General features: G+C 44.6%; 2 protein-coding genes across 10 annotated transcripts in view; one reads left to right on the top strand and one right to left on the bottom strand.

Annotated features, from left to right (window-relative positions):
- The window catches only part of NMRK1 (nicotinamide riboside kinase 1), a 48,910-nt gene extending 39,189 nt beyond the window's left edge, over window positions 1-9,721 (bottom strand). For 7 of the 9 annotated variants that reach the window (XR_003414538.2, XR_003414539.2, XR_008291253.1 and 4 more), the window contains exons 1-4: window positions 9,475-9,721; window positions 6,163-6,226; window positions 690-780; window positions 354-402 (exon numbers count right to left, since the gene is read on the bottom strand). Coding sequence is in view for 2 of the 9 variants with exons in the window: in XM_015081134.3 (XP_014936620.1) it covers window positions 354-402; window positions 690-780; window positions 6,163-6,191 (169 nt within the window). In the remaining 7 variants the exon portion in view is untranslated. The remainder of the gene's footprint in view (window positions 1-353; window positions 403-689; window positions 781-6,162; window positions 6,227-9,474) is intronic. The other 2 variants (XM_015081134.3, XM_015081135.3) reach the window with 2 other exon arrangements.
- OSTF1 (osteoclast stimulating factor 1) overlaps window positions 9,581-26,338 on the top strand; it is a 57,400-nt gene continuing 40,642 nt past the window's right edge. Inside the window, exon 1 of the mRNA XM_027041022.2 lies at window positions 9,581-10,226. Within this exon, the coding sequence (XP_026896823.2) occupies window positions 9,581-10,226 (646 nt within the window). The remainder of the gene's footprint in view (window positions 10,227-26,338) is intronic.

Below are 26,338 nucleotides of genomic sequence, written 5' to 3'. Positions count from 1 at the left end.
TTTTGAGAGACAGAGATAGAGCATGAGTCGGGGAGGGGCAGAGAGAGAGAGGGAGACACAGAATCCGAAGCAGGCTCCAGGGTCCGAGTTGTCAGCACAGAGCCTGATGCGGGGCTTGAACTCACGAACCACGAGACCATGACCTGAGCCGAAGTCAGACACTACACAGACTGAGCCACCCAGGTGCCCTGGGTTTCATTTATTTAAACAGTTGGACATAAATCAGAAACCTTTACAAAAGCATGTGTAGAGTATAGCAGTGTGTTTGAGCACGTTTCGAGACTGTCTTCACAGACAGAGGTTTGAAACAGAAAATGAACATTTGTGCGTGTTTCACAAACCCATCTACTTACCGTCATACTGCAGAAATCCATTTGCGTCTATCTCTATCTCAGACTCTGGCTGAAAAAATAACGAGGCACCCATCAAAACTGTGCAGTGCAGAAATAATACAATTATAGAATGAAGAGGCGATAAACTTTTAGTAAACGCTTTGCATGAGGAGGATAAATAAAATCAGAGCCGCAACAATAAGTAATGCCATCTAGTGGATCAGTGACATTACTGCATGGAACCTGCCTTCACTACAAAAGCTGTATCATTCAGCAAAGGCTTTCTGGACGTAATTTAATCAACCGGCTACTAGGATTTTGTTGTGTTAAATGAATTACCTGAGAAGTTTTAGATACCTTAAAGAAATCATCCTGAGATACGATACTGCAGTTTGGGAGGTGTTTCTGCAAAATCTTAGCCAGCGTTGTCTTCCCGCCATTTGTCACACTGAACAAAAAAAAAAAAAAGGAAAAGAAAAAAAAATCAAAAATACCAAGAAGGAAGATGCATTTAATATAAACCATTTTAAAGTGATCTTAAAAAAAAAGGATATTTAAAACAATATGTATGGGATGCCTGGCTGGCTCAGTCATAAGAGCATGTGACTCTTGACCCTGGGGTCATGAGTTCGAGACCCACACTGGGTGTAGAGATTACTTAATAAATAATTTTAAAAATAAATAAGGTAAAATAAAACAACATGCAATGTCTAAAAGAAATTATTGGGGCACCTGGGTGACTCAGTTGGTTGGGCATCGGAGTTCAGCTGAGGACATGATCTCACGGTCTATGAGTTCAAGCCCCGCATCGGGCTTTGTGCTGACAGCTCAGAGCCTGGAGGCTGCTTTGGATTCTGTGTCTCCCTCTCTCTCTGCCCTTCCCCTGCTCACACTCTGTCTGTCTCTCTCTCAAAAATAAATAAACATAAATGAGAAATTATTTCTTTCATAGATATGTTGGCAAAACCATAGCCCTAAGTAGATCTACCATAAGGAATGATAAGAAATATACTGGAAAGGATGAAGGAGAAAGGAAACTAAGCACTGGGCAAGTGAACTGGGTAATACTAAGGCTTAAAAATATAGCTACTATGTGGGAAGCAAAAGAATGTTCTGTGTGTACTGAAACATTCAGAGGGTTCATATGCAAAACCACAGAATATGAGCAGCACTTTTGGTTCAAGTGTATAAAATTGCAGGCGGGTCATTGTGATTTTGTTTCCATGTATCATAGAGAAAAATGGAGGATGGGCTTATTACAAGCACTTAGCACACATCCACAGCTCTGCTGTACTGCCTCCTTTCTCAACCTCTCTCCGCTTTGGGGAGAGGTGGGAGAACCCATCGAAGCGTATCACATGCAGTCATCAAGGCTGGACTGTGACACCAAGGAGAATGGGGACCCTGACTAACTGCTCTGTGTGTCTACTTTTCCAGCATCTAATGCCACACACAGCACTTCGCTAGTCATTTGGTCAGAGCTTTTCTCAACCTGGGGCTGACGTTTCTGAGGGTCTGTGGACAGACTCATAGACTTTGTGAACTTGGATGGGAAAGAGATTACATCTTTATTCTTACTATATTCTAACAGAACTTTAGCTTCCCCTTTAATTATGAATATAAGTAACAAACATCAGTAGTCTTTACAGTACCTGTGACTTTGTCACCAATAGAAATCATAGATATTTTCATATTATGGTACAGTTGGGGCAGATATCTTGAAGCATCATCGACACTCATCATTATTTCAAATTTATGGCAGTTTTCAGACCTACCGCTGGATACTATTATCTAATAAGTTAGTAAAGAAATGTATATATCACAATGCTACAATTTGTTTTGAAAAGATTTTTATAACTGTATTTCAATATAACTGGTTTTTCCTCTGTATTCCTATGTTTTACTTTGTGCATTTAAAACCATTCCTCTAGGGGCGCCTGGGTGGCTCAGTTGGTTGAGTGTCTGACTCTGGATAAGGGCTCAGGTCATGATCCTAGAGTCGTAAGATTGAGTCCTGCACGGGCTCCGCGCTGAGTGTAAAGCCTGCTTAAGACTCTCTCCCTCTCCCCCCTCCCCTCCTGGTATTCTGTCTCTTCTAAAAACAAAACAACAAAAAACAACAACAAACAAAACGTAAAGTTACTTGAGGCAGCTCTTTCTGCTCACAGGTCCTGTTCCCATGCTACAATAAAACCACTTGGTTTCTCGGAAAACAAACAACAAAATATTATATTAAGTCAAGGCTTCATCATACGACCAAATGTCCACACTACAAGACTCTCTTTTGTTGTTTAAGTGTTCATTTGTTTTTGAGAGAGAGAGTGTGTGTGTGTGCGCACGCTCAAGTGAGGAAGGGGCAGAGAGAGACAGGGGGACAGAGGATCCAAAGCAGGCTCTGTGCTGTCAGCAGGACTGAACTCATGAGCCATGAGATCATGACCTGAGCCAAAGTAGGACGCTTCACCAACTGAGCCACCCAGGTGCCCTGATGGTACGAAAAACTCTTAACTGCACATTTATTTGCGAGAACCTGTGCTTAATCCCAGTTGAAAGAGTACAATATATTTAAAATCTAGAAAAGAAACTAACATTAATTCACCAAAATTGTTTATTGGATTTATTCAATATCACCTATATAACATACCTACAAAGTACAAGAAATAGGAGTCAAGTTTTTCCAATTAACCTTAGAATACATAATTGGGTAGGATATGGGTGATCTTCTTGAAAAGACGGGAAAGTGGGGCGGGGTGTTACTTTTTGCCTTGAGAAAATACTGGTACAATTTTTTTTTCCCTTTTAACAAAAAAGGCCATAACCCATGGTGACTTTATATAGTCCAGATTCTGAACTTTGGTTTAAAATAGAGAGTAAACAGGGATAACTTTATTATAGTATAGGCAACCTGGTTAGAAAATGTGTCGTGTTCTAGACTTATCCCTTTCAGATGATACAGTCAAACCGACAGTAATTAGATCCCTTCTCATTGAGTTAGCTGGAGACAATGAAGAACAGGTACTCTGGTTTTGTAGACTTGGAGGAGACAGACCAGGCAGAAGGCAGTCCAGGTGAGACAGATGGGAAAGGGAATTTAACAAGAATTTAACAAGTCGGAATTGAACAAGCTCAAGTCTAAGATCTACACTTGGAATCCTGCTCGGGTGACAGCTTAAGACTAACTCTTCCCTTTCAGCATGCTCAGAACCACCAGGCGCCAAGATCACAACCACCTCACGTGCATTCCAACCTCAGGGCAAGAGTGTCCCGACAGGTGCATGCTTTATCCTAGGATACGGAGAAGGAAAACGACTACCTACTCGGAGCCACTTCCGCCTTTGTTCATAACACCCAAATAAACGCACAAGTCCTGGTCCATTTGTTTTTTTGTTACATAGCCAAGAGACAAGAGGGTTAAGTATATTTGGAATATGACAGAGCGCTAAGGAGGAGTTAAAAAGGCTATCTGTAGGTACTTAAACAAGAGGAAATCCATTCTGTAGCAGGTATATATTAATATTTCCATTTTAAAGTTGAGGAACCTAAGGACTGAAAAACCGTATACTCATAAAGCTTGCCCAAGATAACAGCCAGCAAGTAATAGCATACAAAGTCTAACTCCAAGGCCCATGGAGTTATATATATATTTTTAATTTTATTTTTTAAAATTTACATCCAAATTAGTTAGCATATACTGCAACAATGACTTCAGGAGTAGATTTCTTAGTGCCCCTTACCCATTTAGCCCATTCCCCCTCCCACAACCCCTCCAGTAACCCTCAGTTTGTTCTCACCATTTATGAGTCTCTTCTGTTTTGTCCCCCTCCCTGTTTTTATATTATTTTTGTTTCCCTTCCCTTATGTTCATCTGTTTTGTCTCTTAAAGTCCTCATATGAGTAAAGTCATACGATATTTGTCTTTCTCTGACTGACTAACTTCACTTAGCATAATACCCTTCAGTTCTACCCACGTAGTTGTCTATGGATGAATGGATAAAGAAGATGTGGTACCTATATACAATGGAGTCTTACTCGGCAATCAAAAAGAATGAAATCTTGCCATTTGCAACTACATGGATGGAACTGGAGGGTATTATGCTAAGTGAAATTAGTCAGTTGGAGTTATATTTTTTAACATCACATTTTTTAACATGAAAATCTGGTAAAGATTATATACCCCTTCCCCGGAAAAGTGAATATCATCACACATGCATTACATTTTCAGGATCTTGACTGACTCTTGAACGCTTTAGAATCCCCACTATTCCTGGACGTCTTAATGTAATGATTATTTCATAGGGTAGTAAGGGGTAAGTATACAAGAAAGATCCAACACTGAGTCTAGACGAAGGAAGAAAGGTAGGAGCAGAGGTCACTGCAGCCGAGTCTGGCAGGTGCTTCGCGGAAGCAGCACTAAAATGAAATCTTGGCACTTGCTGAGGAAGAGAGAGTAAAGAGGAGGCTTTCTTAGGGAGGTGTGGGCAGCACTCAGTGCACGTGGCAAGAAAGCCCGAGGCAGATATTGAGAAGAAGGGAATACGTAGAATGCAAGTTGGACTAGATGCTAGAGTAGACTGGGCAGCTGCCTCCCCAGGTGCACCCCTGCTTCCGAGGCCTGGTGTGGACTGACCCTGCTCTCAACTCCAGGGCAGGGCCCCGCTGGCCTAAGCTCATCAAGGCAGGTTCATCCCTTTGGCCACAGTGACTGTGTGCACAGGGTACAGCTAGTGCCGTCAAAGGGAAAACCATGACTTAGAGGGAGAGAGGCAGGCTAAGAAGAATAAAGTCTCAGGACCTGCTGGTCCTTGTGACCAACACGTGGAGCCAAGTCTAGGACGAATCCAAGTGGAGGAAGACACAAAGAGATGGAAAGAAACAAGTCTTTGGGGATACCACAGAGCTCCTGTATCAAACCTCTCCTACAGCCTACCTGTCCCTGAAGCTAATGCATTTCTTTTATTATGTATGGAATGGTCTTCATGCACCAGGATACTCAGATTACATTCTGGGTGACTGATAACCACGGACTATTGTTCACTAAGCGAGAGAATAATTAAAACTTTTTTGCAAGACGATTCAACTGGCAGAGAGGTATGGAAAAAAAGTTAAGGGGGGGAGGGACTGGAATTTGGGAATGAGGGTCTGAATTAGGATGATGGCAGTGAACGCAGCAGGGAAGGCATGGACAAGAGAAGCCATGCAGAAAAAAACCGGAACTCTGGTTCTGGTTAGATGGGAGCCAGACAAGGCAGAGTTCTGCCACAGGATTCATCCCCTTTGACTTCTGATTACTTACCACAGTAATGTAATAAAATAACACAGTGATCTCCCCCAAATCACAAACTTCTAATTTTAATAGTCTCAAGTATTTCATTAATTGGACCATGCATAATGTGAATGTACCCAGAAGAAAGATGAACATAAAACAGTAGCAAAACAAATAATGTCCTTTGCTGTCTTATTTGCATGCACACCTCTGGTACCAGAGAGACTGGGCGACCATATAATTTAGGACACTTTTGAGAGGGAGAGGGGCACACAGCTAATAATTATGCCAGGGCAATGAGGACATAGGATAAAAAAGCATCTGATGTTAACTCCAGAAAAGAAATGGTAAAACAGGCAGATTTTGATTACTGAGGGTCCTGTTTCTCTGTTTGTAAGAGACTCTCTCATCTCCCATCTCCTGCCGCCATTTATAAAACAGCCAGTGGCCTGTTCCTTTCTTCAGGATTCAGGAATCCTGACTCCTCCTTCCCCACCACGTCTACAGGAAAACACCCTCTGGACATCCTGAGTACGTCCACCGGCTGTTTGTAGCAAAATTACTCACCCACTGATTCCCACGACAAATGTTTTCATAATTAGCTTTGAAAATCACGTCTTCGTAAAATTTCCTAAAAATTAAAAAAAAAAAAAATTGAACGTGTATCACTTGGATATCTAAAGAAATAAGACCCCTAAATTAGGAGAGCCAGCTGAGGGGGAAGGATGACCATGACCTCTGGGGAACCCCACCCTGGATTATCCACATTCAGGAGAAGAGCTTCACCTCGTACCAGCTTCTCTGTCGTACTCACAACAGCTGGCGCGTGCTCCAGGCTTATAGGCCAGAGTCTCAGAGACCACACACGACAGAGGTTCATAACTCTGAAACTCAGTTTTAAGATTCAATCACCTGGAGATGACCCGTTTATTTCCCCAGTGGCAGGGAACCCACAGAGCTGGGGGGAAACGTCACTGCTGGCCAGAGGCAAAAGAAAGTGAATTCCCTTTAAGGGTACTATTTTCTCACTCAAAAATCAAAGTCCAGGGCCAGGGTAGACACACTTTTTCAGAAAAGGGCCAGGTAGTAAATATTTGAGCCTTTGGGAGGCAAGAGGCAAACTCAAAGTTATTACGTAGGTACCTCTACAACAAGAGAGAAAACAAGTTTGCATAACGGTTTTTCTTGACGGAAGTCAAAACTAATAATGGAGTACAGTTTTGTTGTTGTAATACACATCTACTAACGAGAAGAATGGAATTCCTTTCTTACTGGGATAACATCTCTCTTGCTGGATTTCAAAGTTAGCGTTCCTAATCAGAAAACTGACTGCAAATGTTCAAGCCTAGGGCCAGGTTCTAGCCACAGGCCATTGTTTGTTGACCCTGCGTCTAGTGGGTGGAGGGCAGTTTCACACAAGGCCCCCTAAGGTTCAGTAAAGCAGTCCTATGGATATTCTAATGGAGTGTTTTCACCTCTTTACGTGAAAAGGAGGCGCAGCTGCAGGGAATCTCACAATAGTGCTTCCTGAGGGTTGCCTGAACTAATGCTGCTCTTTATTCTGGACTGGCCTGGTGGGGTGATCAGGGAGCTAATCTGGGCCACTGGGGTGAGTGGCCACGGAGCTGGAGACCCCCAGCAGCCCTCCCAATTCCCATCCCTGATCTGTGTCCAAGCGACTTATTTTCTTTCTTCTTTCCAAGCTGCTAAAAAGCACTTTATTACCAAGAGCAAAGAAAGGATGCCCATATGTGCTGGCTTAATTGTGAGGCTCTCATGTATAATAGATGTCATTTTTATTGATGTATTATTAATGGCTGTGAACACTGAGTGGCAAGGGCTCCTGGTCACCCTGCTTCATGCCACAGCTGTGCATACACATGAGGATACTGGATCAATTACACAGCATGCAAAGAACAAGTGTGGCTGTGGCACTGGAGAGACGCTTGAGGGGATTATCTGGGTGGCAACGAGCAATTCAGAAATAAGGAGTGAGAGTCAAGAACGTACCTGTAAAATTGCTTGGGCTCAGGAGGGAATTCCCACAGTCAAATGCAAGTTTTTATCGAAACAGGAGCCCTTAATTCTATGGTAGTCAGCAGTCTCAGCCTGCCCAAGACTGTTTGGGTAAATGTCGGCTACAATTTAGTAGCACCGATCACGTGACCATGTGCTGAGCGGGGTGGGGAACTGGGAGAAGCCAAAGCAAGACAGATGCTGGGGTGAGGGTGGGCCCAGCAATACCAGAAGTCATTTATTTCAGAAACCGCACTGGATGCACAGGGCAGCACCAAGGTGAACTCCAAGTGCAGGGCTGGAACCGTCCACCTCCACACTTTGTGTTATTACACTGCCTGCTGCCCACTTTGAGAACTATTTTAAAATCACACTTAAAAGCCAGCAATCAAGACTTGCCCCACTCCAAATATATGTAGTAGCAGACCCCATGAGGCGAAAACCAGCTTGATCAACTACAAACTAAATCACAGGCTGTCCCTGGAGAGACAACCCCTATTTGATCTGGGGCATCTGATTCCCTGGACTCATGTATTTTATTTTCTCAGCACAAAGTTTTCCTCAACAGCAGAGTCATTTACATGGGGGGGAAGAAACTAAAATAGCCCAGAGCAAACCCAAAATGAGTATTTTAATTTCTTCTGATACCTTTTTTACTCTAAGTAAGATAGGATGCTGAATCCTTTTTTCACTACTTGTATGTTCTTATTCCGTGTATTCCACTACTAACCGAGGTACATTTTGGCCTCTAAACCGCAAAACGGTCAGAAGCGGTATGTGCAGAAATCAGCAGATTATAAGGAAGAGAGCAACTCTCGAATACACGTAACGAAATGTACCTCTCAGGGCATCTAAAGAACAGTCGGATATTTTGAAACCGGTGACATGTTTCAGGACTTCTCACTTAGTTGTTTTGTTCAGCAGATATTTTGATTATCTTCTCCCACACAACAGGGAAGTCTTTTCCTACTATTGTTTAAACTTTGCTCCCTTTTAGTAAACAGAATTTCTGAATACTCAGCCCAGGCCCCTCTCCCTTGGAATCACTTTTATCTTTCACTAACCCCCAGCAGAAACTTTCAAGCTTCCCTTTACATAGACCCTCCTGTAAAGTTTTTTCTTTTAGGTTTTTTTTTTTTCCTTCCCTTAAAGATACAACTGATTTTATTACATAGACTGTGCTATTTTGAACTGAACGCACACTTGTATTTCTTGTATGCTCTGGCCCTTGTCTCCCACTGGAGATTCAATCTGCTCGGTGAGGGGTCGGCGAACTTCTGTGAAGCGCAGACAGTCAATGTTTTCGGCTTTGGGGACAGCAGCTCAGCTCTGCTGTGGCGAAGAGAAAGCGGTCACAGGCAATATATAAGCCAAATGAGCGTGGCTGTGTTCTAGCAAAACTTTATGGACACCGAAATGTGAATTTCTTATAACTTTCACGTGCCACAAAAATCTTCTTTTGATTTCTTTTCAGCCTTTTTAAAATGGTAAAAATCATTCTCAGTTAGCAGGCCGTACAATAATAGGTGGCAGGCGGGTCGTGGTGAGTCCACCACAATACTCGTGAAATAAAAGGCTGTCTCCTCTCGTGGGGATCAAGAGCTGGCCCTGTCCCTGGTGACTTCACAATCCTACCACCTCTTGGTTGTCTCTTACTAAGGATTATTATGGGCCGTTAAAGCACCACGCCACCACGGACACATCCTCCTCGGCGGGCCATCTAGCAGCCCGTTTGGGGTGTTGAGAGTCCCAACAGGGCTCGAAAGACACAACCAGGTTCGGGGTTCAGCACTGCCACACATCGGGAAGACCTTCAGGCCTCGGCGACGCTGCGCAGCGCGGCCGGGTCGCGCAGATACTCACCGGCGCCAGTTCGAGTCTTCCCAAGCAAAGCTGCACAGGCGCTGGCCCAATGCGCGCCTGTCGCTGACCCGCCGCAACCCCCAAAGCTCGCTAGCGGAGAGGCCCAATGCCCCTCCTTCCGCGCTCCTACCCGGTAGGAGGCGGCCCAGGTAGCAGCCGCCAACCGAGGGCTCCGTCCCACTCGAGCCGGACGCGGCGCCGGCTCCAGCCCCGGCGGGCCGGGGCGGGGCGGGGCGGGCGGGCGGGACTCCGGCGACCCGGGCCACGCGCGCGCGTGCGCCCCCGCAAGGTCCGGCCCTTTCTCATCGGGGGCGCGCGCAGCCGGGCCAGCCCCGGCGCGAGCCTGCGGCGCCCTCCCTCGGCTTCGGCTCGTTCCGCCGCCGCGCGCGCCGCCGCGCGCGCCGCCCGCGCTCCCGCCGCGCCGGAGCTGCCAGCCCGGGAGCCAATTAGCGCTCGGAGGCCAGACGGCGGCCACTTCCTCGTCTCCCGGCCGCGCGCTCGGGAGGCTCGGGCGGCCGCGGGGCGGGGCGGGGCACGGCGCCGAGCGGCTCTGACGGCGTTCGCTAGTCCGACGGCCAAGGGTGGGCGCAGGTCCCTGAAGGCGCACCGCCGCACAGCAGACAAAAAGAAACTTTGGGGCCCCCGGAGTGCCGGCTGGCGGGGCGTTCGGTTGGCTTTTCGTGCTTGGTCTCGAGGCTCCGCCGCTCCAGGAAGCGCGATGTCGAAGCCGCCACCCAAACCGGTCAAACCAGGTAAGGGAGCTGCTCGCGGGGTCCCCTGGCCGCCTTGGTGCCCTGCGCTTCCTCTGCCACTTGGCAGGGCAGACCACGCACGTACCCGGCCTGGAGCCTCGCTCTCGGGAGCCGACCCACCGGGATGGATCGCTTTGTTGCGTTCGCAGAGGGGAGGGAAGCATTTTGGACAGCAAGAGGATTTCCAGGATTAAAAAATTTTTTTTTCTTTTAGAGAGGAGTCGCCCTTGATTTTGCGACATTATAATTCGCTGCAACTTTCTAGTGGGTGTGATGGCTACTTCCCATTGAAGCTTCACTGGAAGACAGGGATCTTGCCCCTCTTAAAGAAATACATATATGTATCTATGCCTTACAATGGTCTTTTAGCCACTTCCTCTTTTTTTTCAGTGTGTGTCACTGTCAAATTAGAGTTCTTGACCGGCCAGAGCGAACGGGAAGTGCTCTGCTTGCAGGGTGGGGTGGGTGAGCGAGTGTCCTTTGGGACTTTTGAGAGGAGCCGCTTTTGAAACTGACCTCGGGATCTTGGGGAAAGCATTTAGAAAACTCTGTACTCTAGCTCGTGGCGAGGAGAATCCAGGCTGCGGCAGAGTAATCTCGGCTGTTGCAATTCGGGAGTGTCACTTTATCGTGCTGTGCAAGTCCTCTGCCTCCTCTCCCCCAATGAATTTGCGGGGTTTAAGCTGGAGAGGGTGAGATTACTAAATTCCTCCAAGCAGTGTTCTTGGCCTACAGTCCCTGTTCATTTTTGATTCTATTCTTAGAATATTTTCTGTGATATGGAGAAAGGAGAATGTAAAAGGGGCTGACGTATTTCAATTCAGTACTGTGACAAACTCGTGCATTCATTTGGTGAGTAATTACGGGAAACGTAGGAAATGGAAGATAAATGGCCCTGATACACTCTCGGGTTGTTTCTTCCAGTCTCCTGTAACTTCAGTATAGCAGGAGCTGAAATGTGTCCTTTCACATGAAATTTAGAAGTAACCTTGGTTGCAAGTACTGCACCTTTTATGATTATCTAGTTTTCTTTCTTTGCCATCATACTGTGGCAGTTTCAAGTCATTTTATTTGAAGATTATGTACAAACTCATATCTGTGACAGTCATTCACCGAGGACTTAAATTTTTTGGTGGGCTGGGTGTGAAGGAAGTTGCTGGGACTTTGGCTTTGCTGTGAGCAAAGATGGGGCGGGGCTAGTGCTGGGTTCTGTGTTTCTTCATAAGTGGAATCTGATGAGGAGTTTGCATTTTAAGAGCACGTGTAGGAGGTAGCAGCTTTCTAAAATCAGATGTAAATCAGGACCTCAAGTATCCAACAAAGCCTTGTTGTTCTTCTTTGATCGCCAAAGTACTTTATTTTAAAGAATGTCCTGAGAAGTCCATGAGCTTTTTCATTTCTCTAGACCTTCAAGTGATGTCTGTGCTGCAGCTGGAAAAGCATTGACTGCGATGTGCAAGGGTGTGCATGAGTAGTCGGGCATACTCAGGTCTGATGGAAGGATCGCACTGTTACCGTTGGGGATACACTCCCACAAACTGTTTTGTTGTTGGACATTGCTGCATTCTCCTTCTCTTCAGCAAATCAGAAAGCAAATGTTTGAAAGAGCTTTGACTCCACACTGATTTTTAAATGAGATCCGAACTCAAGGTGACCACAGAAATCAGTTTGTGAGTTTACTCATTTACAGTGAGACATTCTACTTTCAATCAGAGTTGAGACATCGCATGGCCTGGCTTAATGGAAAACAAAACTGTCCCATTAGAGTAGTGGCACGCACGTACTGAGTGCCAGGCACTGATCTAATCACTTTACATGTATTAACTCATTTACTTCTCACAACAACCCTGTTGGGTCAGTGCCATTATTGTTCCCATTGCACAGGCGAGGAAATTAAGGCAGGGCACAGAGAGGTTAAGTAACTTGCCCAAGGTCAGTAGCCGGTAGAGCGGAGCAGGCAGGATTAGCACTGAGGTCCCTCTGGTTTCCGAATCTGCGTTTCTTACTCATAATGCTGTTCTGCCTTAACATCACTGTGCACCATTCACACGCATGGTCTTGTGTATGTTAGAGCTGGTGGGTGGGAGTGGAAAGGAAAGTGCCTCTGGTCCTCAGTCAGATTTTCGGATCACAGATGGCATATAAAGGTCACCCCCTGGCCAACAGCAGTGAGGAGAGTGGTGTTGAGCTCTACACTCTTGTCCTGCAGGCAAGATGCATGGGTGAAAAATGTCTGGAGCAGCTTGAAATTAGGGGTGGGGGGGTGCATTTAATTTTTGGCTTCTTGATTTGTTTATACCCTGCCTCATCCCAGATGTTAAGAAGGCAAGAAAGGGCCATGTAGGAGGAGGGAAGAAGAATAAGAGGAAACCAGAGGAAAGGTTAGCTTACAGACATGCATGTCCCAAGGTCCTCCCGGGTTTCTAAAAGATGGCCATAGATTTGGCGCTCAGCTTCCGGCATAAAGATAAAAGATCAATTATAAGATTCCTACTCATCTTAAAACTAAAATGTATTACTTGCTCTGAGGAGAGTTACTTTAATGACCCTGAGATCTGAGATAAACTTCCCATGGGTTCTTTCAAAGTGTTGGAGTGAACCGGACATCTCTATAAGATGGTCTCTATCATGGTAGTAGTCCCTGTAGCTTCCTGCAGAACAAGACCCCAGCAAAACAGCATGGTTCAAGTCCACACGCAGTGCCAAAAGGAGGGGAGCTAGGTGAGGGAGCACATAGGCCTTCATGGAAGATTTTAGTAGCAAGAGACACTAAGCTATAATGTCAGTAATATACCTATTGGGATGATTGGCATATGTCCCATAAGGGGACCATTTTCTTTTGTACCTTCCTCGGGTTACACCAGAGTGTGGGTTTGCAGCCACATCCAAAATTCATTTGCTAAACATTTCTTAATATATGCAGCTAATCTTTTAGGCCTCGTGCTAGATATTGGGGTTCCAAGGAACGATAAAATAAAGTCTCGCCCATGGAGGTGTCGAGCCTGATGGGGCAAATTTATGTATCTTAGACAATATCTTAGATTAACCTATATCTATAATTGGATGGCTGATCTTACCCATTTTGTTAAGAAAAATCTTGGTATTAAAAATAAAAGTAATATGTTTTTTCTACCTCTTTTTTTCTCCAAGCCTCAAAATATATTTTTTTTATTGTAGAAAATTTAGGAAATACATATAGAAAAACAATATATAAACATAGAAATACCATCCCTGCCTATCTAGTGATAATCACTGTTCTCAGGATTCTCCAAATCTATTTTATTCAAAAAAGAAAGCACAGTTATCCTCAGAAGGGTGTCTCAGTTTCAATTTTAAGTGGTTTGCTGTTGATTGGCTGATTTCCTACAGTCAGTAAATTATCATTTACAGTCTGCTTGAAAATCAGTTGTCAGGGCGCCTGGGTGGCTCAGTCGATTAAGTGTCCGTCTTAGGCTCAGGTCATGATCTCACGGTTTGTGAGTTCCAGCCCCACATTGGGCTCTGTGCCGACAGCTCAGAGCCTGGAACCTGCTTCAGATTCTGTGTCTCCCTTGCTCTCTGCCCCTCCCCCACTTGCACTCTATCCCTCTGTCTCTCTCTCTCTCTCTCTCTCTCAAAAATAAATAAACATTAAAAAAAAGAAAAATCAGTTGTCACATTTTGACTTTTCCTTTCTTACTGATTTCTTTTTATAGGGTCACTTTTGTCCACTCAAGGTCTGTCGTTGAAACTCTCCCCTCTAATTATCAGATGGGCCACCGTCTAATATGGTTTTTAGTCATGACTTAATAGTCTTTAGCTTATTCTCTATGGGACCCCCCTCCTTCTTTGGGACCAATGTAGCCTCTCAGTTTTATAAATTCAGCACTTTTTGGTCTTTTCAGCTGCCCTCCCAAGCCTTGCTGATCAATTAGGGTGAAGCCACCTGGCTTCTCAGAGTGTAGAGGACAGCTTGTATTCTCACAAAGACCTTTTTTTAAAAAAGACTTTATTCTGAGACTTCTGTAAAGATGGGCCAAAGGATATTGAATGAGATTTGAACTAGAATCGTCTCTTTCTAAGCCGGTTTGATAACCCTCCACTGTAGTTGGAAGCCTGATGTCTGACCTTGACCAGTTCTTTTAAATGGCTTATTGATCTTGGTGGTGGAAATAAAACAGCGTAAATATTTTATGTGTCTTATGAAAATAAATTCGTGGGACTTTGAAAAAGCAAATGTCAGTATTTGGGGTTCTTTTGTATTTACAATAAAAACATAAACTTCAAAGATGTCACACATATGCTGCTTATGTAACACTGTTGAGAGGAAAAAGGTCTTCATCTAAAATGATCGGAACTCTTGTGTATTTTTTTTCCCCTCTGAATAAATAAATTCATCAACGGTGAGATGGGGTTGGCTAGAAATGTGCACTTGGATAGTTTCCTTCATAAACTTGATGCTGCATTTATGCCTGGTGGCAGAATAAAGTTTGGAAAACATTCTGAAACTTCCAGAAGGATGATTATGATGATGATAATAATAGCTAACATTTATTTGGCCCTAAGTATCCGGTACTATGCAAAGCATTTTATGTGTTCTATCTCATTTAATTATTCTAACTTCCCTATGAGGTGGGTCCTAATATCCCCATTTTATGGGTGAAGTAGGACTTAATGAAGTCAACTAAGCCACTTAAAGGTCTCAGATCTAGGAAGTGGTGTTTTGGTTTGACGTGAGAATGGCACACTGGCCTTAAGTCCAAGCTATGTCTTTTGGACAGAGAAATCTATGAGGATCTATTAGATTGGCTTTTTTGTTTTTGTTTTTTAATTTGTTTTCACATTTATTTATTTTTGAGAGACAGAGCAAAGCAAAGCGTGTGTAGGGGAGGGGCAGAGAGAGGGAGACACAGAATCTGAAACAAGCTCCAGGCTCTGAGCTGTCAGCACAGAGCCCGACGCGGGGCTCGAACTCACGGACTGCGAGATCATGACCTGAGCTGAAGTCGGACACTTAACCCACTGAGCCACCCAGGCGCCCCAAGGACTGGCTTTTGTTTCAGGCAGCCACCTTTATTGACTTAGGCAGTTGTGTTATTTGCATTTGTGTTGTATAACTCCCCTCTTTCAATGCTTCTGTATTAGACTCTGAGATACTTTTTGAGAGTAGAATAACCTTTTATTTCCTTGTAACTTTGCAGCAGCTAAACTTTTTATTCATGGCAAATACATAAAAAGTCTAGATAAATCATAAAGTCCTTGTCCGGAAGAAGGTGGAGTGGGCTGTGGTTGGGAACATCTTCTAGCTACACTATAAAGCAGCAAAGGTTGGAGGCAGTATCCATCGGTACTATTTCTGGAAACAGTGGCGCCCTCTCCGTCTTGTGTTCCAGCATTCACACAGCTTGACTCCAGTGTCACCAGTGCAGTGAGCTTTTCTGACACACCTGTGTAGGGGAGGAAAAAAATCTTCCCTCTACCTTCTTATGTTCTGTGTCCTGCAAATTAAGCTAATACAAAAATCGGATTAACAGGAAGAAAAGGCATACAAGTTTATTTGATGTTTTCAGTTTTACCTGCACGGGGGCTATACACAAAAGAGGTGACAATCCAAAGAAGGGGTTGATTTGAAAGCTTATGTGCCATTTTGGAAACATGATACATCGTGGAGAAATAACTAGACAAAGGAAAGAGGGGTTTTGGTTTCTAGGGGCAGTAAATTACGGAAAGGTAAATATATAGGGAAGTAATCGAAGATAAGGATTATTTTAGTAAGGTTTGTTTGTGTAGACACAACTACCTGTCATCTCCACCTCTGATAATAAAAGTTTTCTTTCTTGTATGGGGGGAGAACTCCTTCATGAAGGAAATTTATGCCCTGCTTTTAGGCAGATGGGGAGAAGGAAGAGAGGCTTCAGAGGCAGAGAGGCTGTGTCTGTTTTTTCTCAATTGCCTTCAGCTCAAAATACTTCTTATACCAAAGTGGCCTCCTTTGGAGTGGCATATTCTGACGCCCTTCACCTCATACTTCATGTCCGGTGAAAACCATTGCCAAAGTTGTACTCCGTTGTTTAATGATCAGGGGAAGACAAAACACATGAGAGACCTAGAGAGAGAAGGAGAGAGGGAGAGGGACGGAGAAACATCTTTCAGTGGGCTAATGTGAGGCGTCACATCAAGATTTTGTATCACTTTGTCAGTCATACTTCAGTAAAGCTGGGGAAAAAAAGACGATCAAAAATATTGAAGGAGTTTGGGGAAAAACTTAAAGATAACAGTATAGAGAGAGCTCCCTGGTTCTTTTGAACGATCACGTGATATTCCACTGTATCTATTTGTTAGATGGTTGCACAGTAGATTAGAATGCACTTTTAGATTGTTTCCACATTTACATAGTTACAACAGCCTGGCTGCTTACTTGGTGTGAGTTGATCTGCAAGAGAAAGTCCTGGGTCTGATTGTTGAAACAGAGCGTATGTGCATCGTCATTTTCATAGACATTTCCGAAATGCTCTCCAAAAAGGTTTTACCAGTTTACCTTCCTACCAAAAATGTGTGCACATGCCTTAAACAGAAAAATTTCAGTGCACAGGATAGGAGACAGGAATCAAAGGGCTGGGAAGTCCAAAGCAGAGAATTTTGAGGATGCTTGGGGTGTGTCACCTAAGGGGGGAAATTTAAGCAGAGTCTTGAATGCTGAGTACGAGTTTGCCAGGCAGAAAAAGCGGGAAATGTCATTTGACTCGGGCACAATGAGATAACTTGGTATGTCCTCCAGTCTCGGTTTGCCTGACTGCTTGAAGCTGAGCTCCCCTCTCTCAGAGAAGCCAGGGGACTTGGTCTGGACACATGGAGCTGTGAACTGGAGAAATTTGTTCCGAATTAAAGAGAAAGCCGTTGGCCTGGAGTAACAGATTGTGGAAAACAGTACTGCTCCCTGCAGAAAGTGAGACTGTCCGTGTGTCAGCCCTGTGCGCGCGTATCTGCTTGTCTGTTTGTCAGGATGTTAACAATGGCTGTGGGCGTTTGGGGTGCAGCCAAATGTTAAAGAGGGTCACAGCTTAAAGTCACTTAAGTCGCTGGTGGGACTGTGGTGGCCACTTCCTCTTAATGAATTCTTGCTAGTCACTTCCCACTTTATGCTTGGGCATCTGTAGAATTTTTAGAAAATCACAAGGCAAATTCCTCACCCTACTCTTGGCGTAGGACTTGGGGGAGAGTTTTGTATTTGTGGATTTGATTCACATGGGATTTAAAAACTCATTAGCATCCCTTAGAACTTGATAGACTACTTTGGTTTAATATTCTTGGGACCAAAGAATGCACTGAACGTGGTCCTTTCCTAGTCTGGGGCGCTGGATTTCCAGGGAGCCTGAGGCAATTTGAATTCAAGTTAAGGAAGACTCTAGAGACCCAACTCAGTTTATTCTCCTGCTGGAGGGTCTGTCTCAGGCCCCCTTACAAGGCTCTGAAGGCAGCCTTGAAGTCTCTGTGCCATCCTTTGACCCGGGGATTTTGCTTGGTTCTGATAAAGTCATGGATTCTATTAAGGGATTCCCTCAGCTATCAGGAGACATTTGAATCGACTCACTTGCATGAGACAAAGAAATGACTTCCACCTGGAGAGTATTCTGGAGTGGCTGCGTCTTCCGGAAACCTCCTAATCCGACCCATGCCTTGGGGGGACCCGCCTCTGAGTCCTAGCTCCCCGAGCATGGGTGGGGGCTGCCAGCCCAGGCGAAGCCCCTGGCCTTTTGTCACATCTGGCGGGCATCTCAGACCACAGAGTATCTTAGATTCCCTTGCTTGACAAAACCAGACTCTTGTGTGTCTAAAATGTTGCTTACCCAGGTTTACAGGATTTTGCGGCTGCTTTTTGGGCCTGTTGTTTTGATGAGTCAGCACAAGCTTGTCGACTGTGGCCCTGGGAGGACCTAAACAGAAGGTATTCTTGCTGGTTTTTTAGGCAGGAAACTGGCTGTGAAACACTCATTGCAACAGAAACCTGTCCCTCCAAAGTTCATTTTCTTTATTTTTGTTTTTTAAAGTTTGTTTTGAGGGGCACCTGGGTGGCTCAGTCGGTTGAGCGGCCGACTTCGGCTCAGGTCATGATCTCGTGGTCCATGAGTTTGAGCCCCGCGTCAGGCTCTGTGCTGACCGCTCAGAGCCTGGAGCCTGTTTCAGATTCTGTGTCTCCCTCTCTCTGACCCTCCCCCGTTCACGCTCTGTCTCTCTCTGTCTCAAAAATAAATAAACGTTAAAAAAAAAATTAAAAGTAAAGTTTGTTTTGAGAGAGAGAGAGAGAGAGAGAAAGAGAGAGAGAGGAGGGGAGGGGCAGAGGGAGAGGGAGAGGGAGAGAGAGAATCCCGAGCAGGCTCTTCACCATCAGCATGGAGCCCATCGCAGGGCTGGAACTCACCAACTGTGAGATCGTGACCTGAGCCAAAATCAAGAGTAGGATGCTTAACTGACTGAGCCACCTAGGTGCCCCCAAAGTTCATTTTCTTAATACTGTGTCAAACTTGACATTGTTCTCAGCCTTATTCTTCTGTTAAGGAATAAGTCATTCCCTTTTATTCCTCTGCACTCAGGTTCTAAATATGAGTCACGCAAGCAGCTGCCGACCAGAACCTGGGCCTATGAACTGCTGAACCGTGAAGTAGGAGTCACTGCTTAGGGGTGACTGTCCACTTCCTCTTTCAGGGAGCCTGTCACATCGACAGGCTTACTTCTAGTACTTGCTTAATGCCTTCCTACTCTCGAGGGCCAATTCTGTACCTAAGTATTGGGGCTCTAAAGGGTGCCTAGGACTTGACGCTGGCTTGGTAAGGAGCTCTGTTCTCCACAATGGGCTCAGGCCCATTTTCTGATTTTTGGTTTGTACCAGGTCTCTTGGTGTCTTGACATCTGGTCTAGCACTTTTTTGTTTACTGGCACAGGAAATCTGCTTCCTAGTTTGCCCTGAGTCCTTGTCATTGGCCTGCTTTTTCCCTGCTTAGGATACCTGCTCCATATCACGTGGACCTCTGGCTAACACACCTGTGTCTTTCCGACGTACTATGACCCTAAGATTAGTGTGGGTCCGTGTCTACTCTTGAATGGATTTCCCCTTGGTCTGCCTTCATTTTCCAGAACTAACCTTTGGCAGACCTGAATGTCACAACCAACTAGCTGTTGGTTAAGCTCTCATTATTGTACCTCAAGGAGTCAGGGCCACATGTCCAGAGAGCCTTCCAAGAGTATCTCGCTGAAGACTGAAGTTTTCCTCTGAAGTCACCTGGAACTTGGTTCCTTCTACTTTTTAATTCCCCATGGTTCTGGGAACAAAGTCACTGATTCACATCTGATGAACAAATTGATCTGCAGTGTTAAACAAATCACTGATTTATCAACATCCCCTTCCCAAAGGTATTTACATTAAAGAATAAGATAAGCTAAATACAAGATTCCCGAAAAGAATTACCTTTTTAAATGAGCCACTCTAATGGTAGGACTTCAGGCATGAAGACAGGCTCATAGGGTGATATAAGACCAAGCTGTGATTTGGAGGAGGCGGAGGCAGAATACAGTAATGGGTGCCTGGGTGGCTCAGTTGGTTAAGTGTCCCACTCGTGGTTTCTGTTCTGGTCGTGATCTCCTGGTTCGTGGGACTGAGCCCTGCATCAGGCTCTGTGCTGACAGCGTGGAGCCTGCTTGGGATTCTCTGTCTCTGTCTCTCTGCCCCTCCCCCGATTATGTACCCCCCCCCCCCGCAAATAAATAAATAAACATTAAAAAAAAGAATATAGTAATGGAAAATGGACATTAGTTTGGAAATACAGTTCTGGCCCCCATTCTTTTATTGACTTGCTGGGTCGCCTTGATGAGTGAGACCACACCCATTCTGGTCCTAGGTTTCTTCATTTGCTTCTAAGTGTTCATTGCCTGAGACTAACTTTTCAAATAATCCCGCAGGTTTCTACATCATTTCATTCTGTGCTTCTTCTGGAGCCATGGGACATTTTCAGTGGTCCTCTACCCACTGCATTGCTGCTTCCAATGCTCAGGGCCAGACGATTGCCCACAGATGGAAGCATTAAATACTTGAAGGACTTTTTCCTAAGTCCAGATTTCCATGACAGAGAGAGGGGAACGGATGGGAAGAGGGTTTGGGTGGAGACATAATATATTCTTAATTAGACCTGATCTGATTTCACTTAGACTCTAGCTACATAGGACAGTGGAGTTTGTTTTTGTTACTGTTTTTTGTTTTTTTTTTTTTTCCCTCAGTTGCCTACAGGCATACAGCATCAGGGTGGCCCTGCAGAAATGTGTCCAATGACATTCCAGTGGCAAAAAAAAAAAAAAAAAAAAAAAAATTGTCATTCCTGAATGGCTCTTGGGACTTTTATGTTTGAAAAATGTATAAAGTCAATTATAACTCAGTGACATCAACTCTGTAGATTTGAGATTTAAGAATATACTGCTAGTTTTTTGAAATTAAGTCTCTGTGCAAAATATTGTTCTCCCATCTTGTTTTTTCCTGTCTGTTTTGGAGGTGACAATTTTAAGCCGTGAATTCAAGTTCAGACCTTGCTTTGTAGCAGTTCTCAAATTTCATTCCAGGAAGGAGGGTTTTCAGTGCTTCTCTTCAGAAGAGAGACACTTGTTCCACCAAGAGAGTGGTTCTCAGTCCACCTGTCACTTTGTAAGTTACGTAGGGCTCACACAGAAACCAGAAGCTGGGGTGCCTGGGTGGCTCAGTTGGTTAAGCGTCCGGCTTCAGCTCAGGTCATGATCTCATGGCTCATGAGTTCAAGCCCCACGTCAGGCTCTGTGCTGACAGCTCAGAGCTTGGAGCCTGCTTTGGATCTGTGCCTCCCTCTCTCTCTCACTCTGTCTCGCACTCTCTCTCAAAAATAAAATAAAAACATAAAAAAATATTTAAAAAACCCCAGAAGCCACCTTGTTTGTTTGTTTGTTTGTTTTAATTTTTTTTTAACGTTTATTATTGAGAGACAGAGAGACACAGAGCGTGAACAGGGGAGGGGCAGAGAGAGAGGGAGACACAGAATCTGAAGTAGGCTCCAGGCTCTGAGCTGTCAGCACAGAGCCCGACGTGGGGCTCGAACTCACGGATGGCGAGATCACGACCTGAGCCAAAGTCGGTCGCCCAACCAACTGAGCCACCCAGGCACCCCTTGTTTGTTTGTTTTTAAAGAAAATAATATTTATATACTCCTAGGGATATAATGATAAATTTAAGAACATAACATTGTACATTGTACATTGTACATTGTATTCTGATCAGAATAAATGTTATTGCTCTAATTTTAGAACTAAAAAAAATTGTTCATAGTTAGAAGTTGAGTATTAAGTCTCTACTAAATGTCTTAAGACCATAGGTAAAGAAACTGGAGTTTGTTAGGCCAGATGATGAGAGAAGGCAGGTTACTTCTGCAGCTGGACAGTGGGTACTGAAGGAGAGCGAACTCCTAGTAATTATTATGAAAGCCTGCAATTTACACAACCCACTGCATGTCGGTGGGAAGCCACCATCCAAGAGAGCACAGAACTTTCCCTCTTCTGTCCCTGTGAACTGGGGTTGTTTTCACTGTCATCCCATCCACATTGTAAACAGCAAGTGTTTCTTCAGGCTCAAGGATTTAGGAGGGGCTGTATTCCTAGACATTTTAGGGCAAATTCCAATGTCTCCATCCCCTGCCTTCCCTCAGCCGATGACCCCGTGTTCATAAAATGATAAATGATCGTCTGGGCATCCATGAATGAAAAGGAGTTAACAACACACACACACACACACACACACACACACACACACACACACACACACAAATCCATGAGCACTTTGCAGCCTCAGGAATGGGTGTGAAAGGTACCCTGGGCCTTGGAGTGGCTGAGGTTTTAGCCGCCGAATGTAAGTACAAGACCCTCAGGAGTGTGCTGTCATAGCTCCTGCCCAGGCCTTGAGTAGAAGGGAGATTTTCATCAGAACGATCCTGTAATTACCCTATTTTAATTACAGCCCCAGAAAACCACAGCTTTTCACTTGTCTGGCCTTACCACTCTCTAGGGAAAATCCAACCCCATTCTCCTTCCTCCTACGAGCATCTGATCTGGTGTGGGAAAATACCTGAGCATTTCTTTGGGTTAACATTCTCCCTTTTCTGGGAGCCACTTGGATTCCTGGGGTCTTTCCAGGCCTCCAGAGCTCTGTCTCAACCCTCCTTTTCGTAAACCGTCTAGACTTAAGGGACTAGGCAAGTTGGGAGAAGGAACTGATCGCCTGGGGTATCCTCCCTGCCTGGGCTGAACCTTCAGTGAGCTGCCAAGGTGTGGCCCTGGAATGGCCAGAAGGTGTTAGGGCCACCAGGCCCCTCGAGGCTTACCACTTTCAGGATAGGAAGCAGACCCTCAGGAAAAGGTAGTAAACCTTGTGAAGGAGCACCGTTGTCTGTCTTGACAGAGGATGCAACTAGGGAGTAATTTCCAGCTTAAAGGTTGTTGTATTAGTAAGTAGATGATCTTGGAAGAAATGAGTGTCTTAGACATCTTGTTGATTTCCTACAGATGGCCTCTCTGAACCCACTCTCCTGTCTTGGGTTCTGATGTAATTTTGAATATGGGCTTTGGCAGAGTCTCGTGTCTGTGCTGCAGAAGAAAATTTGAGTCCTTTTGTTTTCTGAATGGAGAGGAGCTCAGTTTCAGGGGTATTGCCAGTCATTGCCCTCTCATTAGTTTCTCCTGCTGTGTTTGATAATGTTTCCCATTCATCCAGAGTTTGTATTGTTATATGAGAGCTCTGGTGTTAGAAGTAGTAAAATGCCCTCAGCTACAGATCTGGCCCCTGTATGGCCATCAGGTAAGCTTCAAGTGAACACCTTGCTTAAGTTCGGTCTATGTCTCTAGAAATTTTCTTTTTTTGTTCTTAGATATAGTGTGTATCTTTGTCTTTATATTAGGTTTTAAAGGGGCCTTTTAAGTAAAGGAGACATTTTTATCATCATGTTGTCTTGCTAGCATGGATTTTTTTTTTAATGTTTATTTTTGAGACAGAGAGAGGGACAGAGAACAGGACCGGGGGCGGGGCAGAGAGAGAAGGAGACACAGAATCCCAAGCAGGCTTCAGGCTCTGAGCTGTCAGCACAGAGCCTGACATGGGGCGGGGCTTCAACCCACAAACCGTGAGATCATGACCTGAGCCAAAGTTGGACTCTCAACCAACTGAGCCACCAAGGCACCCCAAGTCTTTTTTTTTTAATAATTTTTTTGGGGAAAGCACAAGTGGGGAGGGGCAGAGAGAGGGAGACAGAGAATCTGAAGCAGGTTCCATGCTGACAGGCTGACGGCAGTGAGCCTGACATGGGGCTCAAACCCACAAACCGTGAGATTATGACCTGAGCCGAAGTTGGACTCTCAACCAACTGAGCCACCCAGGCGCCCCACTAGCATGGGTCTTTATAGAGGGCTAAGACCAAGGCCTTTTTTGTTCTGGCAACTTTTTATCTCCTGAGTACAATTGTAGTTTTCCAATGAATTGGGCATTCATGAAGTCTGAATTTTAAGCTTGTCCACTTATTATTTGCTCAAAATGAAAAAAAAATTTTTTCTTGAAATAAAAATAATTTCTAAGGCCATTTTTAATATTTTATAATCTCAGAGCGCTTCATTATTGCCAAGATTACCAGATATCTAAATCTGAATGAATTTCCATTTGGCCCCTGGACACTGGTTACACACATTCATATGTTAAAGGCTCTGGCCTGGTATATTTTCAGACTGAGTGGTGACCCAGTGGTAGGTCACAAAGCCTGTGTAGTGTGCGATGACTAGCATCTTGATAAGAAGGAAGGAAAGAGAATAGAGCAAGAATAGAAGATACCAGAGAGAATCAGTCAAAGTAAGGATAAGTTGGGTTTTTTTTTTTTTTTGGAAGCTGTGTTTTAGGGGTGAGTGTGTGTGTGTGTGTTTCCTGAGTCCCGCTGTGCAACATATTTCTTAATGTGGGTCTTGGAGACATTTGAGACATCTCTGCCCAGTCTGTGCTTATGTCTCCAGGCAGCAAGTATCTCTCCTGCCGGGCTCAGTCCCACGGATTTCCATGACTTTCCTCCTCCCCCCTGCCTGGCCTCCAGGCCTCTGTCTGCGTACAGGCTCCGAATTCTGGGTCTGCCCTGCTCCTCTTTCATTGGCAACTCCTCTTATCTTTCCAGAGACAAAGTGCATGCCACCTCTTGTACAGGCTGCACTGACCTACAGGTCTCCCACCGTCAGTGTGACTTACGTGTCACCCTCGGCATCGTGGTTGCTTATCTCCTCACTGACTCAGTGTGTGTGTGTGTGTGTGTGTGTGTGTGTGTGTGTGTGTGTGTGGTGAGATCAAGGAGGCAAAGAGGACTCAATATTAAAAAATACTCTGTTGGGGCACCTGGGTGGCTTAGTCCGTTAGCATCTGACTCTTGATTTCAGCTGAGGTCATGATCTCATGGTTCGTGAGTCCGACCCCCATGTTGGGATCTGTGCTGACAGCAGGGAGCCTGCTTGGGATGGTCTCTGTCCCTTTCTGCCCTTCCCCACTCTCTCTCCCTCTCTCAAAAATAAATAAACTAATAAAAAAAAGAGACCACCTCTGCCGACAGAGTACATATAACATGAGTTGTGCTTCAATAGGGCATTGGAAGAAACCATGTTTTCCTGATTGTATGTGGGATTCTCATTCTTTGTGGACAATTTAGAAAATAAAGGAAGAAAATAAACCTGGCTCATAGTGGCACCACCCAGAGTAACTGTTAGCATTTTGATGTTGTTTTTTTCTACTGTTTCTTCCATGCATAGATTGTGTAGGTAATATTACCATCAAACCAGCACTTTTTGTATAAGCCTATTCCCCAAAAGCTGATTTTTAAAGGTCGCGATAAACCTTTTTATTGTTTTTACTGTTGAATCTCTATTCCCACGTGGGTACATTTACATGTTCATGCGTTTCTGTCTCTTTTATAATCCTATATTCATAGCTGTTGTGAGCTCAGTGTTTATGTTCCCCCAGAACTCATACCCCCTGTGTGGTGGTATTTGGAGATGGGCCTTGGGGAAGCATTTAGGGTTAGAGTCAGTCATGAGGATGGGGCCCACATGGTGGGATTAGTGGTTTTCTAAGAAGGGAGAATCTCTCTGTATATACTTCTGCATACGAAGGCCGTGTGGACACACGGTGGGAAGGCAGCCATGTGCATGTGAGGAAGAGGGTTCTCACCAGAAACCAGATTGGCTCGTATCTTCATCCGAGACTGCCCAGCCTCCAGAGCTGTGAGAAATTAACGTCTGTGTAAACCACCCAGATTGTCGCATTTTATTATGGCACCTTGCATAGATTAAAGACAGTAGCTATAGGTTTCAAAAACGACAACTTAAAACTTACATTTAATTCTTTAATAGCCCTTCAGAGATGTAATATTACGTATTATACTTTATTTGCTTAACAAAAATGTGAAGATTTCTCTGCTGGGGTGTGATAAATGTTAAATTCTCTTATGTATGGGAGCAAGATTAGGGTGAATGGCCTCACGGCCTTGCCAATGACGATAAAGACACAAGGAATGACCCCTCACATCAGCTAAAAATTTATAATAAATGATAATGGCTAAACTTGTGGGTGCATAAAATGCCTTAGGAACTTCATTAAGTCCTTTACGTAAATTGACTTGTTCATTCTCACTTAATCCCAGCCTGCTGGCATCATCCAGAGTCCTGAGGCCAGAAGCCCTGGGTTTAAACCCCATGTCTGCCCCTTTCTAGTTGTGTAGATTTGGAGTAGTTACTTGTCTAACCTCAGTTACCCCAGCTATTAGTAGGCTACATACATAAAGTATTTATTTCCCAGGATTTTTTTAAAGTTTTTTTTTTTAAATGTTTATTTATTTTTGAGAGAATGCAAGCAGGAGAGGGGCAGAGAGAATGGGGCTGAGGATCCGAAGCAGGCTTTGCGCCGACAGCAATAAGCCCCATGCAGGGCTCCAACTCATGAACAGCGAGGTCATAACCTGAACCGAAGTTAGTTACTTAACTGACTGAGCCACCCAGGTGCACCCCCGCATTTTTTTTAAGTTTGTTTATTTGAGAGAGCGAGAGCGAGCGAG

This window comes from Acinonyx jubatus, chromosome D4 (assembly GCF_027475565.1).
Source record: "Acinonyx jubatus isolate Ajub_Pintada_27869175 chromosome D4, VMU_Ajub_asm_v1.0, whole genome shotgun sequence".
Classification (NCBI taxonomy): domain Eukaryota; kingdom Metazoa; phylum Chordata; class Mammalia; order Carnivora; family Felidae; genus Acinonyx; species Acinonyx jubatus.
This window is presented reverse-complemented; position numbering and strand designations above follow the sequence as displayed.